General features: G+C 39.0%; 1 protein-coding gene across 1 annotated transcript; it reads left to right on the forward strand.

The window, feature by feature from the left end:
- Positions 1-678: 678 nt before the first annotated feature.
- On the forward strand, positions 679-26,683 carry pigk (phosphatidylinositol glycan anchor biosynthesis, class K). The gene is made up of 11 exons (XM_032530523.1): positions 679-824; positions 1,022-1,075; positions 1,210-1,301; positions 2,931-3,066; positions 4,072-4,183; positions 4,800-4,896; positions 7,819-7,936; positions 8,682-8,792; positions 10,770-10,942; positions 18,983-19,058; positions 26,459-26,683. Exons 1-11 carry the CDS (start codon positions 684-686, stop codon positions 26,573-26,575), a joined length of 1,227 nt encoding a protein of 408 aa, XP_032386414.1. The 5' UTR covers positions 679-683; the 3' UTR covers positions 26,576-26,683.

Raw genomic sequence — 26,683 nt, forward strand, 5'->3', positions numbered from 1 at the left:
CATAAAGCTTAGTAATCACTCTCAGCAATCTTACAGCACTGATCCACCAATATTAGGTTGATTAAAATACAATACAGAACATTTTCAAACAAAAAAAACATAATATTTCAGGTCACAAGAAAACACGATGTGGTTTTTTTGAGTGAGCCATTAAGTACACAATCATGTACACCATCAACCATTTGTACAAAAAGGTGTGTGGGGATGAGATTAACTAAAATGATCTTCTTATGTACAATAATTAGGCTATGCTTTAAAGTGCTTCACAGAGTTTTGCATTTTAATTTATTTACTCATTTTTTGTTCTTTCACTTACAAATAATATGTATGCAATGTGTTTGTGTTTTGCATGTCCCACGTGTATTGTTATTTATGTTTTTATTTTTTCCGCTCAAAAGATTTGGCATGCTATAAAACCGTATATGGGCACTTTATGTATTGGGCAGGATTTCTTATTGGTACTACCATGTAAAACAGTTGACAAAAAGACCCATATTACACTTCATTTTACGTTAGAAAATAGAAATAGAAAATATTTTATGATCTACAGTATATGTCAGTGACATGTTTGTAAATTTCTAGGCACATAATCCTGAGGTATAGCATCTTTCTGAAACGTTCACATGCACTTTTTCTACAAGTGTATTCCTCTAACTTTTCCAAACCGAAGCTTTTATTTTGAAATGTCTCCTACCGGAAGCATTTGCTGGACGGAGCCGCCGGTTTTCACTTCCTTGATGCACACCTCTTGTTGCACAATGAAAATACTTACATTTTTCAGCTTATTTTCCACATTGTTATCAGCGAACAGCATTAACCTTGAGGTGAGTGTATGTTCTTTCACATGCAGCAATTGATACTCCGCCAATTAGTTTGTTTTATGTTGAATACCTGAATGTTGTTCCCATGTTAGCCTTCTCTGCTGTCATGCTAGCTGTTTTGGTAACGCGTCTGATTGCTTGTATGAGCCGAAACTAAAAAAACTCATATAATTAATCATTTTTCTCCACTCGTTTCGCAGGAGAACGCAGGGCAGTTCTTCAGCAGTGGTCATACTAATAACTGGGCGGTTCTGGTAAACATGAATTTATTTGAAACGTTAACGTTACATCTTTACCTGGGTACATGCTAATTATTGTTCTGTATTAATGATGAGAGCAGCAGAAACATGTTTGTGCCTTAAAAACCGGCTGTGTGTTTGATACACAGGTGTGTACATCGAGATTCTGGTTCAACTACCGTCATGTGGCCAATACTCTGTCCGTCTACAGAAGTGTTAAGAGGCTGGGCATTCCTGACAGGTAACTGATATAACATTTATGTCCTTATTGTGTCTTACCTATTGTGTCATCTTTAGGTATTCAATTGTAATATTAATCTAGAGGTACACAGGCATTGAAAAATGTATTGTCATAAGGTGTTGATGTTTAGGAGCAGATGTAAGCCTTTTCTCATCGTCAGGGTCTCCATTTCCGATATGTTGGAGGTTGCTAAACATTAGAACATGCACGCACTGCAATTGCAATTTTCCATCTGCCTTATTTTCAAGTAGTCATCTGACTGTAGGTGTGTTGTCTTTGAGTGTGGTTTTCACAGTAGAGGGAGGAAATAGTTTATAATTCTGTGAACAAACTCACACACATCCTTGTGTAGAACAAAAACAAATCAATAAAAAGTTCATAAAGCCCTTTTTCAACATGCTGCTGTGCCTTAAACAGAGTGGAGCTGTAGTGATTAACAGGAAAGAGAGTGAGAGACAAGCCATAGGAATACCACGGATTTTCTCTTAAAGGACAATTCCATTCAATTTCACCATGTAGCTCTGTTTTTTAATTTTTTTTTATTTGTAGCGCTGTCAGTAGCAGATATCCTCCTGCTAGATTTTACAGGTCTAAGCAGGCTCAAACAGGGCAAGTTTTAAACATGTATTTAACTTATAAGCATGCCCAAAATGTCATTACCAGTGCCTAGTCAAGTGCAGTTATTTCTTTTAAGTGAACACAGTGAATTTGACTGCAGTAGATGTGACAGAAAGGCATAAAAGTTGTGTTAATTTAGCCAGTGCACATACCTCTGTTTATTTCCTGTTTTCCGGTCTACATTAGTCAATCATCACAAATTTGATGCCCTGTTTGAGCCTGTTTGAGCCTGTTTGAGCCTGTTTGATGCAAAATTCCATGTACTAATGTATATAATGTTAGCTGTGTACTAATATGTTTTAAGAAAAGTTTTTCCTGTCTTCAAATGAGTCAAATTTAGGCCACTCTCCCAGCCTGATGTGGTTTCCAGCTGTTAGCTGTAAAAAAAAAAAACGTCTTCAGTCTCAGTCAATGTGGTGTATTTCTGTCCACAGTGATGGGCTAAATGCTTCTTCAGAGGCCTTTTTACCCTGGCTAGAATAAAGCTAAAAGGAGTGACAATCAGGTGCTTCTATTGAAAAATATTACAATTGTCAAACGCTGCTGCTTTTTATTAATTTTTTTCATTCATTTCATGTCATTCATAGTTGTAATTAGAGTCTGCACCAATACCACTGTGGCAAAGTCAATCATGTTATTCTGCACATTATATTATAATAAGATGACACACCAAGTAGGTACTTTATATCAGCAAAGTAACTTTATGCTTCCCCTCATTAACTGGTGCCTGTAGCTCAGGTAGGTCGGCCCTTAATTATAGGGTTTGTGGTCCAATTTTTGGATCCTCCTGTCCACATGTAGAAGTTGCCTGGAGCAGGACACTGAATCCTAAATTGCTGCCTCTGTGTGAAAAGTTGCTTTGTCCGCAAATAATGATCATCACACTAATGGTAACTAACAACATAACACTGAAGATGTAACACGTGGTTGACAACATGAGTACAGCATTTGACCTCTTTCTTATTTTCTAATATAATTATTTTGAATGGTCTCTGTTTTCTCTTTTTCCAGCCACATAGTTCTCATGCTGGCTGATGACATGGCGTGTAACCACAGAAACCCCAAACCTGCCACAGTGTTCAGCCACAAGAACATGGAGCTGAATGTGTACGGTGACGATGTGGAGGTGGATTACCGAGGATATGAGGTCAGCTCACGTTGCAGTCAGACAGTTACATGCACACAACTGTAAAAATGTCTTCCTCACCAAGTCAGTTCTTCTCTTTACAGTCTGTTTAAATCAGTACCTTTTCCACTGGCCTCAGGATTTTTGAAGTCTAATTTCTACACGTCAGTATCTTGAACGCTGAAATAGACAGGCTGCTCCACAAGGATAACAAAAACCTCAAAATACATTTCTTAAATTGGAAACAAAACAAATTCCTACCCCAATGGTGATAGTTTGAACCATCATAATATCTTCTTTTAAACCTCAGGTACAGTTATTAAAGATATTGGTAAAGGGACGTGGATACTTGACTCAGTGAAAATCTGAAATGTGTAACTTACATATCTTGCCAACTGCAAGGTGGATGTACCCCGTCTAGTATTTTACCTGCTTTATAAAACTAGGTACTCTATAACTTCACATGTAGGCAGATATAATACGGGCGCATTAGGGAATTGGAGGGGGCTATGGTCATCATTGTTTGTCCAGTGTTCGCTCTGTCTGTTGAGCAGGAAATGATTTGATAACATTTGCATTCTCAAATAGATGAGCCGCCAAGTGTTTTGTTTGTTACAACAAAGCGGAGCCGCAGTGGCGTATCCACTCTTTATCACAGTTTGTTTTTGATTATTTGCTTTGCTTTGTACTGGGCTTCTAAATATGAACACTGTACCACCAATCCATGTTTGCTGTCAAATGGTAAGCATGTGCAAGAAAAGCTGATAAAGATTAAGAGGGGAAGAAAATACAATAAGTAATTGATTATCACAGTTTAATTAAAAGATAAGTAGAGCAGTTGCTGTATATTGACCCGGTTGATGCAGATGAAACGTTTAGTTTGTGAAATGTGTTTTGATTGTTAGAAGTTTTGACTGTTTTCATAATGCTCTGTCAATGTGCATTAAATAATAAGATGCATATTAAATAATGGATCGCTTCCAAGCCATGCTAGGTTATGAAAATCATATACTACTCACATTTCAGGTGACAGTGGAGAACTTCCTGCGTGTTTTGACTGGCCGACTGCCAACCAGCACTCCACGCTCAAAACGCCTCCTGTCTGATGACCGGAGCAACATCCTCATATATCTCACAGGTAATCAAAGTACAAATCCCCTCTCAAATACATCACTTACACTCTTCATATTTAATTAATGTGCAATGCTCAGTGGAAGAAGCTTTTTTTTTAAATTTTTTTTTTTTTTATAACTGATGCACTGTTACTTTTCCTACAGTGTGGCTAATGGCTACATTTCTTGTAGGTGAATTATCCACAAAACAATTTAGTTGGCCAAGTAGGTAAAATCAAAAGAAATTCTCAGTATTATGTTTTTTTTTGTTTCACCACAATCAAAATGAAAAAGGCTGAAACAGGCTTTCACAATGAGAATGTTGTAAATTGATTCTTGCTTCGCTGAGCTTTATCTACCATACATTCACAAAAAGTACATAGTATCATGGGAGTGGTGTGTTTTTACTCTCTCTTGTGATGTATTTTAAAGACATAGTTTTGATGTTGCAAGAGTCAGATTTTATCAAACCATTTAATTTATCTGTGGCTGAATACAGACACAAGTCTATGTTTTATTTCCTGCCACACAGTGCGCACTACCGCCAGCCCATTTCATGTTGTTATTTTCCATTCAATATCATGTTTTTGCATTATAAATCAGAGATGAATCAATTATTTAGAATATGTGTTTGTTTAACAGGCCATGGCGGAAATGGCTTTCTGAAGTTCCAGGACTCTGAGGAGATAAGTAATGTGGAACTGGCCGATGCTTTTGAGCAGATGTGGCAGAAAAGAAGGTAAATAAACTGGAAAAGGTCCTAGTGAAGAGACAAATACTGTGTTTCTCCTACAAAGTCCCTTTAGTAGTTGGTATGTAACATTCAGTATAGCAGTCAATGTAATTAGGTTCTAATTTACTTCTTGGTAAATTGTACTTCTTGGTAAAAATGTTGTTGCAAGACCCAATAAACCAAAGATACAAATCATGTAACACTAGAACAGCAAGGGGGCTGTTATACATATATTCCTCTAAGGAAAGAGAACTTGTTTCTGTTTATGAATAGAATCTGTTGCTTTTTAAGGTGCTGCGTTGTTTAAAGCTCTCATGACATGGTGCTCTTTGGATGCTTTTATATAGAGTGGTCCGCTAATACCCTATCTTAAGTTTCTTTCACAAAATTCAGTCTTGGTGCAGAATTACTAGAGCCAGTCCCACAATGAGCTTTCCTTAGGATGTGCCATTTCTGAGTCTGTAGCTTTTGAGGTGGAGAGAAGGAGGGGGGGGGGGGGGACCAACTGCCACTTTGCTTGTTTGAAAATGATGTCTCTCTCTCTCATGTGTGGGCCAAATTCTCTGGGCGGGCAAAGCAGAGAGAGGGGAGGTAATCTTGCCTCTTATGACATCATAAGGGGCAAGATTCCAGATCGGGCCATCTGAGCTTTCTTTTTCTCATTCATTCATTCATTCATTCATTCATTCATTCATATTTATTATACAGGAAAGTTAAAAGTAGAATTACATTACAATGTAAACGGGCCTGATTCAGTTTGAAAACTGGTTTTCAGCCGGTTCCTGTTCTTTTCAAAGGCAAAGCAAGATACCCAGGGCTCTGTTTACACCTATCACCATTTTTAGCCACTGGGGGAACATAGGTAGACTAGAGGAACTCATATTAATGTTAACAAACCTCATAAAGTAAAATGTTCATGCCATGGGACCTTTAATGTGTGCATTGCGAGACACTAAATGAGCAAAAGTGGCTTTCTGCTACCAGCGCCTCTATAGTCCTCTAAACCTATCAATATAGAGTGTCTGGGTTGCTGTCATGCCTTAGGCTGCGAGATAAAAGCTTAGTGACGCCAGCTTTGGATGCTGATGTGATAATTGCAGGCTTTAACTGCCAAATTAACCCTTGTGTTGTTCTGGGGTCATTCTGACCCTAAATGAAATCTTTTGCCATCAAAATGTTTTTTATTCATTAAATGCTCTGAAAATAATGGTAGTTGTTTACTACCATGCTCTTAATGAAGAAAAAAAATGAAGTAAATTGATTGAATTATGAGTGTTTTACTGAATTTAATATCTTCTGTTGTCCTCTGGGGTAAAAAAGACCCCGCAGCACAAAGTGGTTCAATGGAGTAAATAGTCACACCATACTGCTCGTCAAAACATCTTTGATCGTAAATCTTTGATGTGTGGGTTCAAGCAATGGTTATGACAACAACAAAACAATAGAATAGGTCTTTTCTCACAGGTGCTGGGCCATTTCACAGTTTAGTCTGACAGAGACAGGCAGCACAATTAGGAGGCAGAAGCTCTATACTGTACGGGAGGCTTACGAGATATTTATTAATATGAAAGAAAAGACATACGAGGAGGACAATGCTGAACATAATGAGGAGGATCAATCAACTGTTGAGGAGGAAAATAATGATGAGCTGATAGATCCAACATACAGACCGCATGCTGCTTTTTCCTCTGAAAAAGCGCCCACATTGCCTGCTGCAGAAATGGAAGATGAGTGTGAATTGAAGGAAAGTGATGAACTTGATGATGAGGTAGAACAAAAAGCTAATATAGAAGAAATATCAGATGTGCAGCAGTGTATTTATTATGATGAAGATGAAGAATCAACTGATGAGAATCAGTAAGGAAGAGGACCCAGCTGATATAGAAGAATATTTCCAGTCAGAGGGTGAAACACTGGCATCCAGATAGCTCAGTTGGTAGAGCGGGTGCCCATATATAGAGGTTTACTCCTCGACGCAGCAGGCCCTGGTTGGACTGCAATCTGCGGCCCTTTGCTTCATGTCATTACCCCCTCTGTCATGTATTTAGCTGTCCTGTCAATAAGGCCTAAAAATGCCCAACAATTAATCATAAATAAAAAAAAAAGGACAAAATATTGATATGGTCTTCCATTCCTTGCAGTGACGGATTATGCATGTTGACAGCAGAGAGAGAAACAAGCCAGCATAGTCTCCAATTGATGACATAGGTCCACTTGACCTGTCTTATTGGCCTTAAATTTCAAATGAAATTTAAAAAAATGTGTTAATGTGTTTGAATGAAGTTGTCATTAAAGACTTAATACAGAATTAGGTGAAGTATCCACAATGTTATTTAAAAAACAGTAAAACCAGTTGGGGTCATTTTGACCACAGAAGATAACCGGTGTGATTATGGGCTGGAATTAAAAAAAATTCAAATAATTCAAAAACAGCAACCTCACTAAACTTTGATATATACCACTCTGTGATAAGTGAATTAGTCAAACATTATTCAAAGTTTAATTTTATTTTCTACTTAAAAACAGGGCATACTGTTATGTAAACAAGGTCTATTGGCTCTAAATTCCAAAATGAAGGGAAAAATGTGTAGTAGTGGGTTGAACTGAAGTAAGACAAAAGGTGTAACACGGAGTAGATTTATAATTTATACTGTATAATATATAATATATATTGTGAAATCCAAGCGGGGTCATTTTGACCCCAGAGGACAAAAGGTGTAAAGCATTTGGGAGGACATTACGAGGGTTAAAGTCACCATAGAGACTTGGCCACCTCCCTTCAGGGAAGGGAGAAACTGCGTGGGTTAGAGGGACTGAATGAAGCAGTTAGTTTTTCTTGGTCACCATGGCAACTGCAGTATGAAAGTTGATTAGGAGGTTAGTGTTAGCCCAGGTTTTATTGGAGCGTGTGTGTGCACTGTTTTCCAGGTACAATGAGCTGCTGTTCATCATTGACACCTGTCAGGGCGCTTCCATGTATGAGAGGTTCTACTCTCCAAACCTAATGGCTTTGGCCAGCAGTCAAGTTGGAGAGGACTCCCTGTCGGTGAGTTACCCACCCTAATATGGAGGAGATTACATTAAAATCAGTTTGTTCATCAATCAATTAGTCAGGATTTCTAATAAGCAGTGTGGCTTGACAGCACATTGCAACTGAAGACTAGGCTTGAGAACTGTGTTCATACATTCTCACCCCAAAATACAGTCTAAAGTGTCAAATTTCTGCAATTTTGAAATAATAGGTGTATGTAGGATTTGGGGGAGTTTACATTTAAGCTGCCCTAGTCAACGTTATTTAAGAGTGTTACATTTATAAATCTCCATCCTAAAGTCATTTTCTCTTGAAAAGTTAAAGCTGAAAGTATGTAAGCTGAGTAGCCTAACAGCAGTGCAATGTTTTGGAACCAAATAACAAGTGTGATCTTACTTTTTTTTTTATATCATATTAAAAATACCAGCACTAACTTGCTCCACACTGTCTGCAATATGAGACAATGCTGTTCTTCTATATCCATATCTTCTACATGGATCATTTCTTAGCATCAGTCTTTTGGCACAATACCATGTATGTCTGTAGCTATCAAGTGCACATACAGGGTTCTTGTTTCAAAAACGCCCAACCCTGAAAGATTAAAAAGTCACTTGAGTAAGTGTTTTTAACCAACTAATGAAACTAGCATTAGCTAAATTAGCTAGCTTCAGATAATAAGTTTTGATTCTCATACTTTTCAAAGCACCTATGCTGATAAACTGCTGTTGAATATTGAATATTGTCATTCTTATATTTCCAGCACCAGCCAGATTTGGCCATAGGAGTCCATTTGATGGACCGCTACACCTTCTACCTGCTGGAGTTCCTGGAGGACATCCACCCTGCAAGCAAAGCCAACATGAATGACCTGGTGAGGATGTGCATGCCTTTTAACCAATAAGAGAACATGAAAAGCAACTCATGCTTTCTTTCATTATCAATTCTGTTTTTTCTATTAATAGATTAATCATTTAAGTCTCTAAAATGTTAGAAAATAGAGAAAAATGGCCACGACAGTTACCAGAGTTGATGGTGACATTCAAATCTTTTGCATCTAAAGCCAAAAGTATTTAAGTTCTATCAATGATAAACATTTTTACGTTTTTGCTTAATACATAATGTGTGATAATTGGATTGATTGATTGATTCAGCACTAGTGAACCGTTCTCACTTCTGTAGATGTCGGCTCCGCATATACACCAATAGGATATATATAAGTGTTTGTGCACTACTTTATGTCATGTGAGTGTGTATATACACACTTTAGCAGGAAATGTCTGTTCTATATAAACACATAGTTTTGTGTACATTTGTGTTTTCTTTATATAACTTAGTATTTACGTAAAGTGCGTAAGAGTGACATTACAAAGGTGCTTAAACAACTTTATAGACCCCAATTAACCATAATAGACTATACTTAATTGTATTAGTTAGTTATTTAACCAGAAGTGCCTGAAATTCATTGGATTCAGCTTCTTCATTGTCAGGATTTGATTCGTCTTTAGGTTTTATACCACAGCAAGTACTTACTTGGCTCTAACTTAGAAATAATTTGATTTGGTCAGACTACACAAGCAATTTAAAGACCTCAATTTGGGTTCTGAGAAATTGGAATTATTCTCATAGGGATTAATTGTTAGCCCAAAAAATTAATTGTTGGAATAATCATTATAAAATAATTGTTAGTTGATTCAATAATTAATGCAAGATCCATTTTTTGTGGTTATGGTCTATGGCAGGCTGACTCGGGTCCTGTGAAAGCATTTGGGGTTTTGTACAAAAGTGAGACAGTGTCTGTCCTGCCCTCCTCCTTTGTCTGGTGTTCCATAATTTCTGGTCTTTAAGGAGCCAGATGAAAGTCACACAGGACTCTGAACTTGAAGCAGAATGTCTGATACTGTGTTAAGGTTGTTGCCCTTTGACACATGATAGTGGGGGTGATGGTGAGTACAGGCTGCTCCGGGCCATGGCTCGATCTCAGCAGCACCTCCCTTTTCATCTTTTACACTCCTGCAAAGATACATAGGCCGCAGGGACTGCTCTTCATCCCCATCATTACCTACCCCCAGCCTCAGTTACAATCAAAACACCTCAAATCCTTACTTGCACAATCAATGTCCTCTGACTAATTCTTATTATTCTTTCCAATTTTCCTCTTTCTCAAGATGCACTCTTTGTTCTTAAGCTTTCTGTGGAATTAAGGATCGATGCTATGGATTTCCCAGAAAAGCCTGCCAAGTTTTTTTTTTTTTTTTCAAAGGCTTGCCCTTTAATGAAACAGAAATTGCCTCCACCTTCCCAACAAAATCCTCCACCAGTCATGTGTTTTTCAAGTCCTGTTTGGCTTATAGAGATAACATTCACCTTGGTTTAATGATTTAATGATTTTTATTTTCAAATGGAGAGCCCTGTCCAACAACACACTGATGAATCACACACTTAAGAGGATTAACCCAACCAGTGGTTACACACCAGGCACTAAAAGATTTATAATTGATGACAACATGCACAAATGTCATGCTCCTTGGCTCTAATCTTCTCCATACACTTTAGTGTATTTTAACATCTCCCTCTGCAGCTCTAGCCATGTTTAATGCAGTTGGCTCCTATCTTTGGTATGAAAAGTAGATGACACAAACCCTTTAACACTGTCTGCGTATTAAAATCCTCACTCCCCTGGCAAAGGTGACTTGGACCATGTAATTATTATATTGAATATTTTATTTAGGTTTCTTGAGTGGATGGCTGGAATGTGAATGAAGTCCCCAACTTTGGTTGTTTGTGTGCTTTCTTTTGCACTAAGTTACATATTTCTAACACACTGCATGTGTTTTGTCTGCTTCTCCAGTTCAAAGTATGTCCGAAGAGTCAGTGTGTGTCCACACCAGGCCACCGTACTGACCTTTTCCTGAGGGATCCAGGAAGTGCCCTCATCACAGATTTCTTTGGTAGTGTGCGCAAAGTCGAGATCACCATGGAAACTATCAACTTGACCGACCCCATCAAGGAGGCTGAGCAGAAGTAAGCTGAGTTTATTTGTTTGTTTTCTGTTAGTAGTGTAATGTTTTCGCTCAACTATCATTTTCTTACTGATAGAAGTTATAATATACCAAGAAAAAGCCAAAATCGGCAGATTGACCTTTTGATGGCAGGTCTAGACCACACTCTATAATTTACAGAGACCCAACATTCCCCCATAAGAACATTGCAAACTTAATTGAGTTCAGCTTGTTTTTGTTTTAATTGAAAGGCTGCAGGTCAAATTTGTTTGTTTGGTTTCCAATTTACTAGACTTCGATTTCTATTTAGAACATCTCATTAGTGAAATTGATTTCTCCACTAATAATATGTTGGGTGTATGGTCTCTGGGGGAGTTAACCTCACAGTGGATGTTGCTGACTACCCTGAAGGTGATTTAAGACCGGATTTGTAAGGCTGACCAGTGACATGGTTGCTTGAGGTAATAATATAGCTAATTTAGATTAGATAGTTATTATATTCAGTATCAGCACTCAATGTTATATTTCACAGCAAAGTGAAGATCATAATTGGACATTCTCCGACATTGTCTGGCTTCAGGCTATAATTCAGTGCTTCTAATGGGTTATCTGTGGCGCCACCCTGTGATGAACTGGACAAAATGCATCCAAATAGAATTAAGTACATTCTCTCATTGCATCAGGTTGATCCATGCTGTAATAAATACAGTACATTTGGCCACTAGATGTCTGTAGAGAGCTGTCAAAGTCTTAATCATTATCTGCTCAGCATCCTCTCTGCCTGTAACATATTGTTTGCTTTCTCATATTAGTTCTCAGACACACTAATCCCATAATAAGGACAATCACCTGGAGTTTTAGGAAACGCACAGCTAATGAACCAAAATGTGAACAGTTCTACTTATATTGACTCATTAGGCTGCGAGTAAGTAATAGATTGCAGTGCTCTACAAACAGATGTGATGGAAATTAAAACTTTATTCCAGGTTACTCTTTCCCCCCACATCTATTAATTTCAGTAGAATAGGATTTAATTGAACCACTGGGAGGTGTTATAGTGAAAGATTCTAATGTGATTGGCTGCTAATTAGTAATTACAGGCAATTGCCATACTGATTTTAGTCATCAGCTGTTCTGACCTTAGGCTTGTTAGTCATTGCACACAACTTCCTCTATTATTTTATTATTGATTATGGCCAACACATTAGGTCTGATGATCCCCCATGCAACACAGAAACACACCACCAGCGTTATTGAGCTCAGTGTTGCCCTAATTCGGTCCCAGAGAGACGTTTTATCTTCAATTCTGATGTAAGAACCAGCAATCCCCTGATTTATTGGCTGTTTAATGGAGCCAAGATTACTGATACAAAAAAGCACTAGTAACATATTTTTAGTTTTAGGAATGATAGAAAACACTATTTTGAAAGTTGCTTTGGGTTTTAGACAAGCAATTTCAATTTGCCACTTTAGGCTCTAATTATAACGTGCATTTTTCACTTAATCTTTTTCACAATCCATTTAATTTGGAAAATAATCTGTGGATCATCAATAATCGTTAGTTGCAGCCCTAATAATAGTCATATAAATTGTGATTTTATTTTTAAAACCAGGACTGATCTTTGTTAAACCCTTTGCCAACACATCAGGATCATCACAGAAAAAGCAATCACTTAGAAGGATCGTTATGAGACCTTTGTCCAGTCACCACTGGTCAAATTAAATAATAGCTTTTTATAAGAACTGAAAATGGGTTGTAGTGTGCTTTGGGTTTTCCCAGAGAGAAAATGTCACAGATGTCCTCTGAAACGAGCTGTTATTACATATAGTGCCGCTTTAATCCACTTTTGTCAGCTCATCCGGCCACTCAGACAAGTGGAGCAGTATATTTAGAGAAGATGGGTATGTGTGTGTTCAAGTGTGTAAGTCTCTTTTTCATTCTCTTGCTTGCTCTCATACTTCTCCAAGGCCGCAATCAGACAGAGCATGTTTGCAGGTTGCAAAGCACAAAGTGCACTACACTGCCTTTTTTGTTAAAGATGCCGCAATCTGACCAGTTGGGTTTTTTCTAGTCTTGCTAGACAACCATTGAATTACTGGTCCTCGGCTGACCATTATTTTGCGGTAAAGTTAAAAGACGTCAGGTGTTTGTTTTTTTTCCGCTCAGTTCAAGTTTTTTCAATTTGAGACATTTAGGGCACTCTTGCAAAAACCCGAGAGGCACTCAGCAATGCAAAGGCAGTGAACAAAATGCTCAACTCACTGAAAATAATTGCAAAAAGCCGCCCCAGGCTGCTAAAACACGCTCTGTCTGATCAGGGCCTTATTCTCTCTTCTTGTCTCACCCATTTCTAAACGGCTGTTTTATCCTCAGAACAAGCTCTTCCATTAAGTGAATTGCTCTTGCTGGAGAGGACGTTTTAATGGACCCCTTCAATCCTCTTCATTATACATGGGCTTAACAGAGTAATGACATTGTGTAGCTACTCTCTCCAGCCATAGGTGCTTGTTGACCAAAACTCTGTATCACAAAGCTCCAAGAATAATATCAATCATCAAATTAAAGCTCCCGTTTTGAGTAATAAAGTACATTTAACGTAATGTGGGACCTGCCGGGTTGGATAGAATTTACAAAAACTACTTGGGTCGTTATTAGAGCAGATGTTAAAAGGAAATTAGTTTGACCTAAAGATGGCAGCTGGAGACAGCAGTAATGCGGTAGTTGGAGGTGGGGAGGGTCAGTCACATCCATTAGAATCTGCTAAGTGGATTGAAAAATCCTGTCCAAAAATATCTCTTTTTATGGAAAATAAAGTGGAAAGTGGTTTGAATTGAATTTGAGTTCATCTGTTGTGCGAAGTGAAAAGGGGGGAAATAGCAGTGAGACGTTGGTGCTCTTAGTGACATATTTCAAGTGGCTGAAAGAGCTCCGAGCACACAGAGGGCTCAGCAGGAGATTGTCTCGCTGCCTGTGAGCCCGGTCAGTTTTCTTCTGTCTCGGTTCCTGCCTGTCAGAGCAACTTCTGCCCTACCGCACAGACATGGTGAGAAGAGAGACATGCAGAGAAATGAAGTTGAAAAGAAAGGGATAATGACAGGGAAATAAAGAAGGTATGGCAAGAGAGCAGAAGCCAGAGAGAAAGAATTTGACCAAAAGTAACTCAGAGGGAAGAAAGCAGAGAAAAAGCAGGACAGATTGCTTCACACAGCAAGTAGTGGCTCAATAGGGTATATGGCCCACTTTGTCAGCAGCTGTCTGGCCTGAACTTTCTTTGATTAGCCATAGACAGCCACTCAGTCAAACCTCCACTCGACTGTGACCTTAGCTGAGACTCTTCTCCTTGACTCTGTATGTCTGACTGTGATGTTGGAAACAAACTCTCCCAGAGAAGATGTATGACATACAACATACAAACATCTAAAAACTGTGGCAATTGTGGCATATTACAATTTTTTTCGATTGCTTAAGCTCTATTTTGACATCTCAGACCCTTCGCAAAATGAAACACTTTTGCAAAAATACAATATACACTAATTTATAAAAAATATATATTGTTCCCATATGAAACACACACGTTTCATATGACTTAATTCTGTTTGAACCAGTTACACACTGCTGTTGCTAACCTAAAACACTTTTAGCAGTTCTACTTCTTAGTAATTAGAGTACTATAAATGAAGTACACAGAAGAAGTGCAAATATAAAATACGTTCAGCAAACTCTACACAAGACAAATGCTGCAGACTGAGGAAAATATAATTTATTTCTCTCCAAATACCCAAATCAGTCAACATTTCAACATGGAATGTCACAACAAAACATGTCCCAGTTTTCATGCTACTACACTAGTGTGCATAACACTGTTAGATCAGCAAACCACAGACAAACATAAAATGCTGTATCCAGTACTGACTACATTTACAGTAAAAATAAAAAAATGATCTGAAAATACAATACAGAAAATACTAGACTTACCTGCTGCATTTTTTTATAGTGCTTAAACCTGATTAGTGTGTCTACAATTAAGCAATCATGTGTTTGCGCACCTGATGGCTGTGTTCCACAGATTGGCTCATAGGTGTGGTAATTTGTCAGTCAGTGCTTTGGAATTGCAGGAAGTGGGATTATGATATACTTCTGTGTCTAATGTATACAAGTGTGTTTAGTGTAGTTGCAAATCACTGTGTATTGTTTTGCAAAAAGTGTGAGGCTGATATTGTGCTTATAGTGGTGAACATCTGGGCCAATGTTTTGCTCCTTGAGCGTAAGGTTTTGATAATTGTGTAATACTTTTGATTTCACTGTGTAGTACTTTTGATTTCACTGTGTAAGCAATCGGCAAAAACTAATATAGCTGTAGCAAATAGCTGTAGTAGGTTTTACAAGTGTTTTAACTGTTTCCTTCTCCCTTTCTTTTTTTGGCATATGTATTTTTATTGAAGCTTTGTTTGTGTCCACAAAGTTCACAGCTGTATGTTTCCGTTTCCCTATAAAATAATGCGAGTAAAAGAACACAATTAAAATATTTAAGAGAGTACAAGGTGATGAAACATACATACATAGTAGCCTCTCTGGACCAATCATTAAAGAGTTGTCTGATAAAGAGTTATCAGAGACTTATTCAAATAGGTATGGACGTCTTCCAGAGGAGCAATAAAGGGGAGCCAAAATCCTTAATTTTGTGGGTCCAAATAACAAGGAGGATACACAAATTATTTTTCACTTTCGTTAACATTGTGAGATAGGGCATGTCTTGGCAGAGGTCTGCGCTCTTCGAGTCCTCTTCTAGTTTGATTTGATTTATTTGACATATCAGTTCATAATTGAGCTCATGTGTAGACTCAATTTTGTGATCTATTCTGATAAGAAAAACCTTGCCAATATAGCTTTAAAGGATAATGCTGATATTGTATATCTTTATTACTGACAACAAATCCCGTGAAAAGACCAGAGTCAGCAATGGTCTTTTCTGCCTTTTTCTGACTTTCTAGACTGTCTGTTGCCCATTTGTTCTCACTGAATCTTTAAAACAGTCACAAATATAAAAAGGCTTTCGTCCTAAAACAGATGACCACTGGGTAGTGTTTTTAGCAAAATAAAAAGGAGTAAATTGTGTGTTTGTTTGGGATACTATTTTTAGATGCATATTTGGTGCTCAAGTAAACCGCAGCAGCAGGATGGTCAGATGTATGTGTATGTGTATGTGTTCCCAGAGGTGCGGGGTTTCCACGTCGCCAGTTCAAAAAAAAAGCCGGCACCAGGAGTAAAGTTGAACACAGTCAGGACGTTTTATTAGGGGATATTTACAGCGTAGGAGGGGGATTTTCAACACTACTTCACCGTTCACAATTCTCACTACTTTCCACCCCTCGGTCTCACTCTTCTGTCTTTTCTCTCTCCATTCCTGGTTCTCTTTTCTCGTTAAACTGCTTGCTTCCCTTTTTATCCTCCAAACCTAATCACTCAATTAATCACCAGCCTGTCCTTGTTGGAGCAAGAAGTCCATATAAAGCTCGGGGTGGAGCCAACGGGCCGCCAGATACCACATACCTTTAATCACCACTCCCCTCATCTCTCTCTGCAATCCACCACAGTGTGGTTGACTCAAAATAAACTACGTTGCCCATGTTCAATGTAATGAGGGAACATGTAACCCAGTGTGGCTCATTAATGCTTTGTTTTATTAACTTTTGGACAACAATGAAAGCAGGAAGGCTCTGTGATTGGATAACCAGTAATGTGTTGCAGGTTTAATGCATCCTTTCTCACATTAACTAATGTCTATCATTAACTGGCATGTGGTGGCCTTTTTCAGTGTCATAGAGCAAGACACGAAACCTCAACTTAATTCATTTCTATAAGTCGCTGAAGCTAGGCTAATTAATTCAATATTGTTAATGTAAATGGCTTTATTCCTAACTCACAATTCACAGACAATTTAGAGTCAGCTGTTTTTCTAAAGGTATGAAATGTCCACAAGAGTTAATCTTTTATTTTGAAAACTGAGCAGAGTTTTGTCCATTCATCATGTTATCCGTCATTGTGTAATGGATGCACACAAAGTTTTCCAACCGAGTGTTAAAAGCTGGTTCAGAAATGCTGCAACTAAGAAAACACATACTCTGAAAGTCTGTTAGTTGTAGGATTTAGGGGGATCTATTGGCAGAAATGGAATACATTTTAATAACTATGTTTTCATTAGTGCATAATTGTCTGAATCTAAGAATCGTGTTTTCGTAACCCTCCACCTTTTAGAAGGTGTGCTTTGCAGTCAGTCTTGGGTTTCTCTTCGTGGTTGTATTATGACACCTGCAACGTTCATTCTTATGAGAGTTGATGGTGACTGCCCGTTCAGGACATCAGAGTTTTTCCTGCAAAGAGAAAGTTTTGGCGCCCCCCCCCCCCCCAAGAGGTTTAAGCCAGCGCCAAAGGAAAATCACTAGCGCCAAAACGTCTGATTTTCAGCAGCCAGCCTCAATCTAGCCTTGCTGCTGGTGCTGATTTGACTGGGTCTGAACGTTCCGCTGTATAGCGCTAATTGTATCTCAGTTTGTACAGTCAGACTGTACCGGACTCTCCCGGTGACCATCCGGGGGACTGGCGGCGCAGCGAGAAACCGCTGTCGCAGACAGGACGCAGAGCTCTCATTTTGCCAGAGCTCCAACTGTGGTCAGTCTGCACGGTGGGCTGCACTTAAATTTGCTTGAAGCGTTGTTGGGTGACGGCACTACTTTTTGACGTTCAAAGTATTTTCAAACAAAACTAGGCTAGCTCGCCCCTCCCTCCTCCTCATCCCGTCCCCTCTCCCTCCCTTCCGTGCTTACGCAAAATAACCCCCCAACCCCCACCCTCAAATCCTTCTTGTCAATTATTGGCTGGAATGCTGGAACACTGTTAGGCAGCAAGTGGATGGTGAGGAGGTGTTTGCTGTATGTGACAAAAAATGTAGCCTAAATGTGTGACATTGGTTAGAGCACCTTTAAGATAGTTATAACTTATAAAAATGTCTCGTAGTAGCTTAAAAATACTTTCCCCCCTGTTTTGGTATGGTTTATTTTTGTATTTCACCCTATGGTGGTTAGATATGCAATCTAATCCGCTGTTCCCATGCATGCCATAGCGGCGGTCTGTTACACTACTGTAGGCCTATAGGCTATTCATCATCACTTTTGATTAATATTTTAAAATAGAAAACATTACACTTTATGTTTTGTATTCATAACACTATTGTATCATTATACAACAGTAATAGCAGTTAGCTTATGTAAGTCACTCCTACATTTTTTTTTAACTTAGGAGCCAAATATGTTCCTTGGGAAAAAAGATATGGTTGTGCCCTGTTCATACTAATCAAAGTAACTGTATTTTGTGGTCAATTGTAATCTGATGTGAATACTGCATTTTATATTATATAAATACATTTTTGAATTGTTACCTGCAAAATTTTGTATTTTCCTTTAAATAAATTTAGATGTTTTCCCCATAAAATTGTGTCTGAAACAGTTTTCAGTTTTTTTCCTAAACGATTTTTTGTCGTGTTTAGCTAAATCTGTCACCCAACTGATAAACTGTAGAACTTAAAGGAAAACTAAAGTTTGTTTAAAGGCATTGGGGAGTACCACCAAATATTTGAAACAATTTGGAGTTCTTTGGCTCCAGAGGGGGCTGCTTGAAGTCTGATCCAATTTTCTTTAAGTGATAAATTACTTAAGCCAGTGTCAGTTGGGGCTGAAGACTACAAGTTTTGGCAGTCTATGGGGTGTAGAGTAAGAAAGACATGATCTTACCAGACCTGCTTGAAGCTATATTAGCTGTTACTAGCATAAATCAATTGAATCTCTGACCAAACGGTGGTGGTCAAGTTGCATTTTGGGTATTTTAGGGTTTTGACAAGGAATAAACATTTGTGAAATAAGAAAGAATATAATATAATAAAGTCTACCTATTTTATTAAACTATCTATAACTAACTAACTGTAAAACGTAATGTTTCTAAAGTGCAATTTACGTACTTCTGGTAAATGCTAAAAGAGAGCTGCTTTGTGTGTGTTTTTACTTTCAGTCCCATGAATGAAAAGCCGCAAAAAGTGACATACTCGTATGTGGACCAGCTGCCAGTGTCTGAGATCATCCATCAGGTAAGAGACCCACACAAACACCATTTCCTTTGGGGACACTAAATATCACATGAATATCCATTTTATTTATTTTTGTGTAAGTGTGTCCATGCGTTAAGTTGGCCTACCCTTAATTTTGACACAAAAAAAAAACAAAGTTATGAAAAACATCCACCAACAGATCATGTCTTTGGGTTGTTTCCATGGTGACAGCTTTAAGTGTGGAATACAAGTGCCTGTGGTCTCAGTGTGGAGGGGCCACCATGAAATTCAGCAGAATGGATAGGCAGGATTGCAGTGAATTGTGCATTCACCTCATTCCCAAATGAATTGCGGCTTTCAGTCGGGCCGACCTTCACAAATGAACACCTATTTCTCCTCATTCCACCTTTTAGAAGGTGTGCTCTGCATTCAAAATAGACGGTCTTGGGTCTTTCTGTATCACTCTTGTAAGATTTCCATTAAGGACTATTAAAACTACTATTTCTTTGCTTCCCTTTCAACTTGTGCCTCAGAAAAGTAAAAAAGTCACATTAACTTTGCTACAGGCAAAAGCAGACATTAGTAGTGCTTACATTTGGGGTTCAGCTGCCTCTGAGAAACCCATACTTAACATGACCATCTACACAGTATTATCCAATGTATTGTCCTTTCAATAAAAGTGCGAGACTGTGTCAGAGAAATGTTATTTCAACTCTGTAGTAATTTCCGCACAGCAGACACAGAAGCATCAAATTATGAAATTGCAAAAAAAGCAATTTGTTGAGGATGAATCTGTTTTGAAATGCCCTTGGTTTAGATTTCAGTGACTACAGCAGAGTTGGAGTTGCTGACGTTTGATTTGACAATGAGATTCGTCTCCACTATGACGGATACTAAACTATTGGTGTTGATACTAGAGGTCATATCCAGCTGAACCGAGTAAGTGGTAAAAATAAATAAATACATAAAAAAACATCACTGGCAGACATCCACTTTGGTGTAAACACAGTAAGGGCCCAGAGAAATGAAGCCTACCACAGGCCTGAGCCTTGTCAGACGCTTATTGAGTATTGTGATGGGAAACAGGAGGGGTCTCCACACCCAGTGGTACTCTTGATCGCTGAGGACTGCCTCAGAAGCTTGGCAAATCAGGCCAGTTTCAGATCTGCTACCCACTGCCCCATAACCTGTGTCTGTGATGTTCAATACACAGAAGCGATCACACTATTGGAAGCTTGTACAATCGCACAAAAGCGCCATTAAGTCTCTGCCGTCTGCTACTTGGCTTCATATCTTGGCTCTCTCTTTTGTCTCTTCATCTTTATGCATCTTTTCCTGTTTCTCCTCCCCTTTTTAAATGCACCCACACGAACAAAGCACAAACACACTCATCGACCCGACGACCCCTGTCAGAGATTTCGATTATTGGCTTGCACTCCTGCTGGGTTGAGGATAGGATCCTGACAGACTGAGTTATCTCTCTCTCCCTTCACCATGATCCATCTGCACTGCAGCAGAAGGACCAATGTTCATAACGCCTATTGACAGCTCTCCTCTTAATGATTAGCTGTCATATTGTGCACAGCTCTCTGAGATATCTTTGTTTTCCTGCCACTGTGGCAGCGTCTTTTGTTGTGGCTGATCAAATGCACTTATCAGAAGAACTAGATTTGATTGAATCTCATAAGATTTGATGTATAAAATATTCCTCAAGTGGTCTGAATGATTTCAGTTTTGCCTCCCAACAAAAACAAATCGTCTCACTGTGTTTATCTTCTAAGAAAAACATTTTTCCATTTGCCAGTAGACTAGGTGACGGCTTGTAAATAGGAAAGTCATCAGAGTAACTGACAGCGAATATATAAGCCTGTGTTGTATGGCGTCTGTGTAAAAACTTCCTGTCATATTGTGTATGTGGGAGTGTGTTTGTGAGGAGTTGATTAATGCCCTATTACCATTTGTCTCGCTAGTGGTGACAGGGTGAGTCCCCTCTTCCTGCCACCTTCTCTTCCCAACCTTACACATCACATCACATAGACAACACATAATCACAATATGTTCAGCTCTGAAAATAACTAGAAGGAGCTCCTTTTTCCCCAGTCTCTTGTGTATTCTACTTTTTTTCCTGCCTCGCTGCTTTGAGTCCTGGTCTCTGGCGTCAAATTGTTATTTGTTCTTTTGCCAGCTTGACGCCACACCATATGGCTTCAGAGAATTGAAAATGGAAACACTGAAAATGAATGCTTTGCCTCCTTTCCATCCCTGGCCAAATCCCTCTTCCTTTGCTGAGCCTGCAACACTGACACCTTTCAAAGATGGATGGTAGAATTGTGTGGATCACAGGCCAAACCCACTCCAACAAGCTTTTCTTCTGAATTAGCTTTGCTATGTCGCTTGTGCTCAACAATTAAAAATAATATTGTCTCAAAAAGCAAAACATGCTTCATGAGATAACAATACACCCACCAACTTTGACTGCCCCAGCTCTTGATGGGGGCTTAAAGGTCCAGGCACTGTTCTTGTACAGTGGAGTGTCCTGGCAGTGCACAATAACTGTTCATCCAGCTCCGCACAACATACATATGCTGCAGTTTTGACCTTGGAGTGCTAGTGTTTGGCAGGGCGTTTCACACTTCCCTCAACGACTATTAGCATCCTGCATGGCCATGTTAATTAGCTCCAATCAATCAGATGGGTAGTCCTTAATTGATTTTACTTGTGAATTGAATACGCAACACAAAGTCTGTGTAATGGTGGTGAGTCTAAGTCCCTGTCCTTGGCAGTAGGATTTGAATGGTTCCGTCAGTGAAGGTCAGCAAACACTCACCCCTTTTCTGCTTCTCGCTCTCATTTCTGTGCCTAATATGTTTTTCCTCTGCCTCCCTCATGTTTCTTTTTCTTAATTCTTTTCATCGTGTAAAAGTGGACAACTCATTCTGAGAGTGGACTTGTTTCCATTTTTTGTGGTCTTCATTTCTATCCAAGGCTATCCAAATTTTGTAGTCAAATTAGTTATTAAATTAGTTATTTAACGGAGGGCTGTATGAATTAGTTATTTAAGCAATTAGTTGGCCAGCAGAAAGTTAACCATTTTGATAACAAATTATTTGTTGGGGCCATTAATCTCCAAAAAGCTCAGAATATTAGCTGCTTTTATCTATTTTATATAATATAAAATATTTTTTTCCCATTTTTCACCAGAGCTAGTCCAATAAATGGGCCGGGCCAAAATATTAGCTGATTAATACAGATATGTGGTTAGCGATGTACATGTAGGTTGATTATTTACAAGAAACATCAGTACAAAAATGCCAAAGATCAGCAAAAAGGGCAGCCAACAGTCAGGTCAAAAATAGCAAAGAATCACATACTGTAGGTGTCGATCTTTTCGGTGAATTTTATCTGTCTATATCAATCACAATTCTTTAAGTACCACATTTCAATTTTATTTTTAAATCAAATCATAACAAATGTTATCTTGAGACACTTTACAGATAGAGTAAGTCTAGACCACACTTTATAATTTACAAATTCCCAACAATTCTAGTAATTCCCCCAAGAGCAAGCAACGAGTGCAAGGTCCTGACCCCCGACCCCTGAACCCCCCTGGGATTTACGTATATGCCCATGCCGTGTTTTCGCTCAAAATTGCAGCTGAGCTCAAAGTTCAAATAATTTCAACTTTAACCCTGCTGACATTTCAAGGCGCAACAATTAAAGGAGGTAGCCGGAAGCGCTGATTGCAAATACCAGCAATGCGCTTTGCTAAAGTGTCTGCAAGATGCTCTGTGCCCTACCTCGTGGTTTTACTTCTGATCATATAAATACCTCTTTTCTCTGACTTTATGATGCTTACTTCTGTTCTAATGTCTCTCTTCCCTCTTGACATACTGTATGCTCCTCTCTGCCGGTTGTGCTGACCTGGCCTCCTGTCACAGTCGATCCATCTCCCTTTTGCTCTTCCTTACCTAAGGGGCTTGCTTGTACACAGACACACATACATCCGAACACACACACACACAAACACACACACACACACACCACACACACACACACACACACACACACACACACACACACACACACACACACCTCTGCCTACCATTGTCACGGAGGTCAACTGCTCCCAAGGGCCGTGCGCTCCCAGTCATCTTTTATGAACGTCCCCTGCCGGGCTCTGCCTCGTCCTCCAGATATTTAACCCTTAGCTCCTCTTCTCGACTTCCCGCCGGCCACTTTGTCACCAAGCCTTCAGCTACAAGTGTCTCAACCTAATTTTGAGCAGGAAGACACCAATTGAATACATAATTTGGACCAGATTTGTGCTATTTGAACAGCTGACAAGATTTGTATTCATCTCAAAATCTCAGTGGGACCGATCACTGTTGTCATAGCTCTGTCTCCGTTTGATCGTAAAACTTGGAGGGTGAGAACTCAAGCATGCTTTCAAATTTTATTGGGATTTAGGGAGTTCCAGCTAAACTACAACAGACGGGTCAAAATCAAACAGTGTTTGAAACCGAGTCTGTTTGCAGTGTTGTTTTAGTTTGTTCATAGCAAAGTCGGCTGAAGTACTTTTGAACCAGACGCTGGTAAAACAGCCTCTACTCCTGTGCTGTGTGATTGACTCTTTTCGGCTCACAGGGCTGTCTGCAGCAGGAGAGATGACCCGTGGTGCGCTCAAATAGTATTTATGAACTATTTTTATTTCTCTTACTATATGGACATCTATTGTTTTGACATTAAAGCGTAAGCCTTGTAAGTAGACTAATGTAGGCTGTTATAGAAGTTGAGTGTAGGGCGCCCACGGCTGCTCTGCAGAGGCAATAAATAATGTATTTCTGATAATTGTAGATGTGGTGTACTAGGGGGAAAAACGTTAGTATTGAGTATTTATAAATCTGTAGATGTAAAACAGCAGAATCCAAAAGCACAATCCATAATATAAAACCTACCAAGTTGATGCATTGGCCTAAAGTGTTCCCTCATCTGTTATTATTAAGAGTAAACATTCAAAAACTCTGCTAATCTGCTTTATTGGCTCTGTATATGTGTGGTTTAATCAGATTTGAAATTTTGCATGTGATATTACCAAAAATGTTCTGGCTTTGGTTCATGTTGGCTTCCATCATTCATTGTAAGAAGTTGATTGGGAAAATAGGCTTTTTTTGGACCCTCTTTGACTTTGTCAGCTATTATGATGTCAGACGAGACCAGAATGTGTCTGTCGTCTAAGATGTTTTCTGTAATTTCTCTCCCAAAAGCGCCATCAGATGCTGAAAACAACCCTTTATAGTTTGAGCTTTGTCTGTGCTGCTCCCTGAAAGTCTGTTGAAGCATTGAGTTCTTTCCACCTGCAGCTTGGTTTCTGTTGTACACTATCTTCTGTAGATATCGTGTATGGAGTAGAATGTGCCCGTGCCAGATAGAGGATTGGTCTTCCTAACACAACATGATTTATGTGTCACAGTTCCTCTAAGCCTAAATTTAACTTCTTCAAATGACTTTTTTTCCCTCTGATTCCATTTCATATGTGGTTATTGCCATTTACATTGTTGGCCAATAAAAAAATAATATAAGCACAAAATGTTAGGTCTTCACATGCCTTGTTAATGCAGCTTTAAATCAGAAGCTCTTTGCCTTAGACCTCCAGGCCAACACTGAGCTCAGGGCTCAAACGCATCACTGTCTCTGCTTTAGCATTCTGGAATGCAGTGAAGCTCTATTGATTTTGACTTGATTGAGCTGTTAAATAAATTTGGAGTCAGACATAATCCAATTTTACTGCTGTCCTCAGTCTTTCTACATTAGAAATGGGCAGTGTTGTTATGTAAACCTGAATTTTGTATTGAAAAGACCGCCTTGACGGGACTGGGGTACACAGCCAGACACAGTTCCTGAAATGAACTTTTCACCTCATTTACCAAGAGCTGTTAAGCTAGGAAATTACAATAATTTTCACCAGCCAAAGAAACATGTAGTCATGCCTGTTGTAAACACGTTTTCATGTATAGAATCTGGTGCAGTGTGTTATTTAAGACTCATTGTTATATACAGTGGGTCAAGTTCATTCATAACCTCTCCACAAGCTATAAATAATGATGCTTTGTTACCCATTAGGAAGCCTGTTTGAGTAAGAGCCATTGTTTTATTTTGATTGGCTAATGATCAGCAGGAGGAGAGTTCAAGAAAGGAAAAACTGAATATTACTGAGGTGTTCAAATGTTAGTCTCAGCCTGTTTTGTAGATTTCAGGTGCCAATGACATTTTACTGGCATTTGGCACATAGTGGGTGGTATTTCAGACACTGCTCATATTTAACACAGAGTTTCTTATTTGTATATTTAAGTATTGTCTACTGTCCATAAGCCAACTCAGCAGTTTTCAGCCTCTAAAAAAGGGATATTCAGCTAAATATTAGATGTCCCTTTGAGTTATTCAGGTGCTACTTCACTTCCACTTCAACTCCATTGGCCTGTACAATTATAGGGGAAACACGGTGGTCTAAAAAACAAGTAGTTGCCCTACAACCTTCCCTAAAAAAGTACATAAAATAATTATGAAACTGTCTGATAAAAGAATGAGTCGAGAAAAAACAAAGCTTAAAAACCTGTAAAGCTGCATAGTTACGTGATAATTCTACATGATATCTACTTTGCGCGTCCTTTTTCCCATTGTTACTATCTTGTCTTACAGCCATAATCAGACTGAATTTGTGGGTAATAATGACCATGGACCAGCGTCTAATCCTCCAGGGCCCATCACTCTGCTGTCAACTTTTGTGTGTGTGTGTGTGTGTGTGTACTTGGTGTAAATGTACACTAGGTACTGTAGTAGTGCTCAGCCAAGTATTTATGCAGCAGCTTTAGTACTGTATGTTGTGTGTACAGTCAGAGTCAAAAGAAACTTGCAAAGTCTCTGGGTTTTGACTTTTGAGGATGCCTTTTCTGATTGGTGATTTCTTGACTGGATAATAGCAACACGTATAGCGAGGGATAACAGAAATCTCTTAAGTGTGTCCTCGCAGCCTATCTATAGCTTTGTCGCCAACGGAGGAGTTAGGAAGATTTTTTTAGAGGTTAAATCTCATCTCTTCGCAGAATATTGCCACTGCATTAGCATATAAATGTGCTCCTTGTGAGATGCATGGTTAATACAGGAGAGATTTAAAAGTATAATCATACACAAAGTGATGATGTGGCAGTGAATGGGACAAACACAAGACAGGGGAGGTGTATTGATGAGCTTTACCACCCGCTCTTTGTGTGAACTTTTGTGTGTGTATGAGACAGCAGATAGTGTACATAATGTGTGTAAAGAGATTAGCGAGTATATATGTGACTCTGTGCCTGCCTGTGTGAATGACAGAACAATCAGTGGTGGCCTCAACAGGAGAAATATACACACTACTGCTAACCTGCAATTTCCCCCACCCGCAGAAACCAAAGCAGAAAGACTGGCATCCTCCTGATGGCTTCATCCTGGGCCTGTGGACTCTAATCCTCCTTGTGTTTTTCAAGACGTATGGCATCAAGCACCTCAAACACATCTTCTGAGGCCTCAGTGTTTATGCTGCTGGATATCTGAGGACGTGAAGCTGCAGATCAGGAGCGTTTACTGAAGGGATAGTAGAGGAAAGGTGCGGTTGGTGACAGGCTTATTTT

The sequence above is a fragment of the Etheostoma spectabile genome, chromosome 12 (assembly GCF_008692095.1).
Source record: "Etheostoma spectabile isolate EspeVRDwgs_2016 chromosome 12, UIUC_Espe_1.0, whole genome shotgun sequence".
NCBI classification, from domain to species: Eukaryota; Metazoa; Chordata; class Actinopteri; order Perciformes; family Percidae; genus Etheostoma; species Etheostoma spectabile.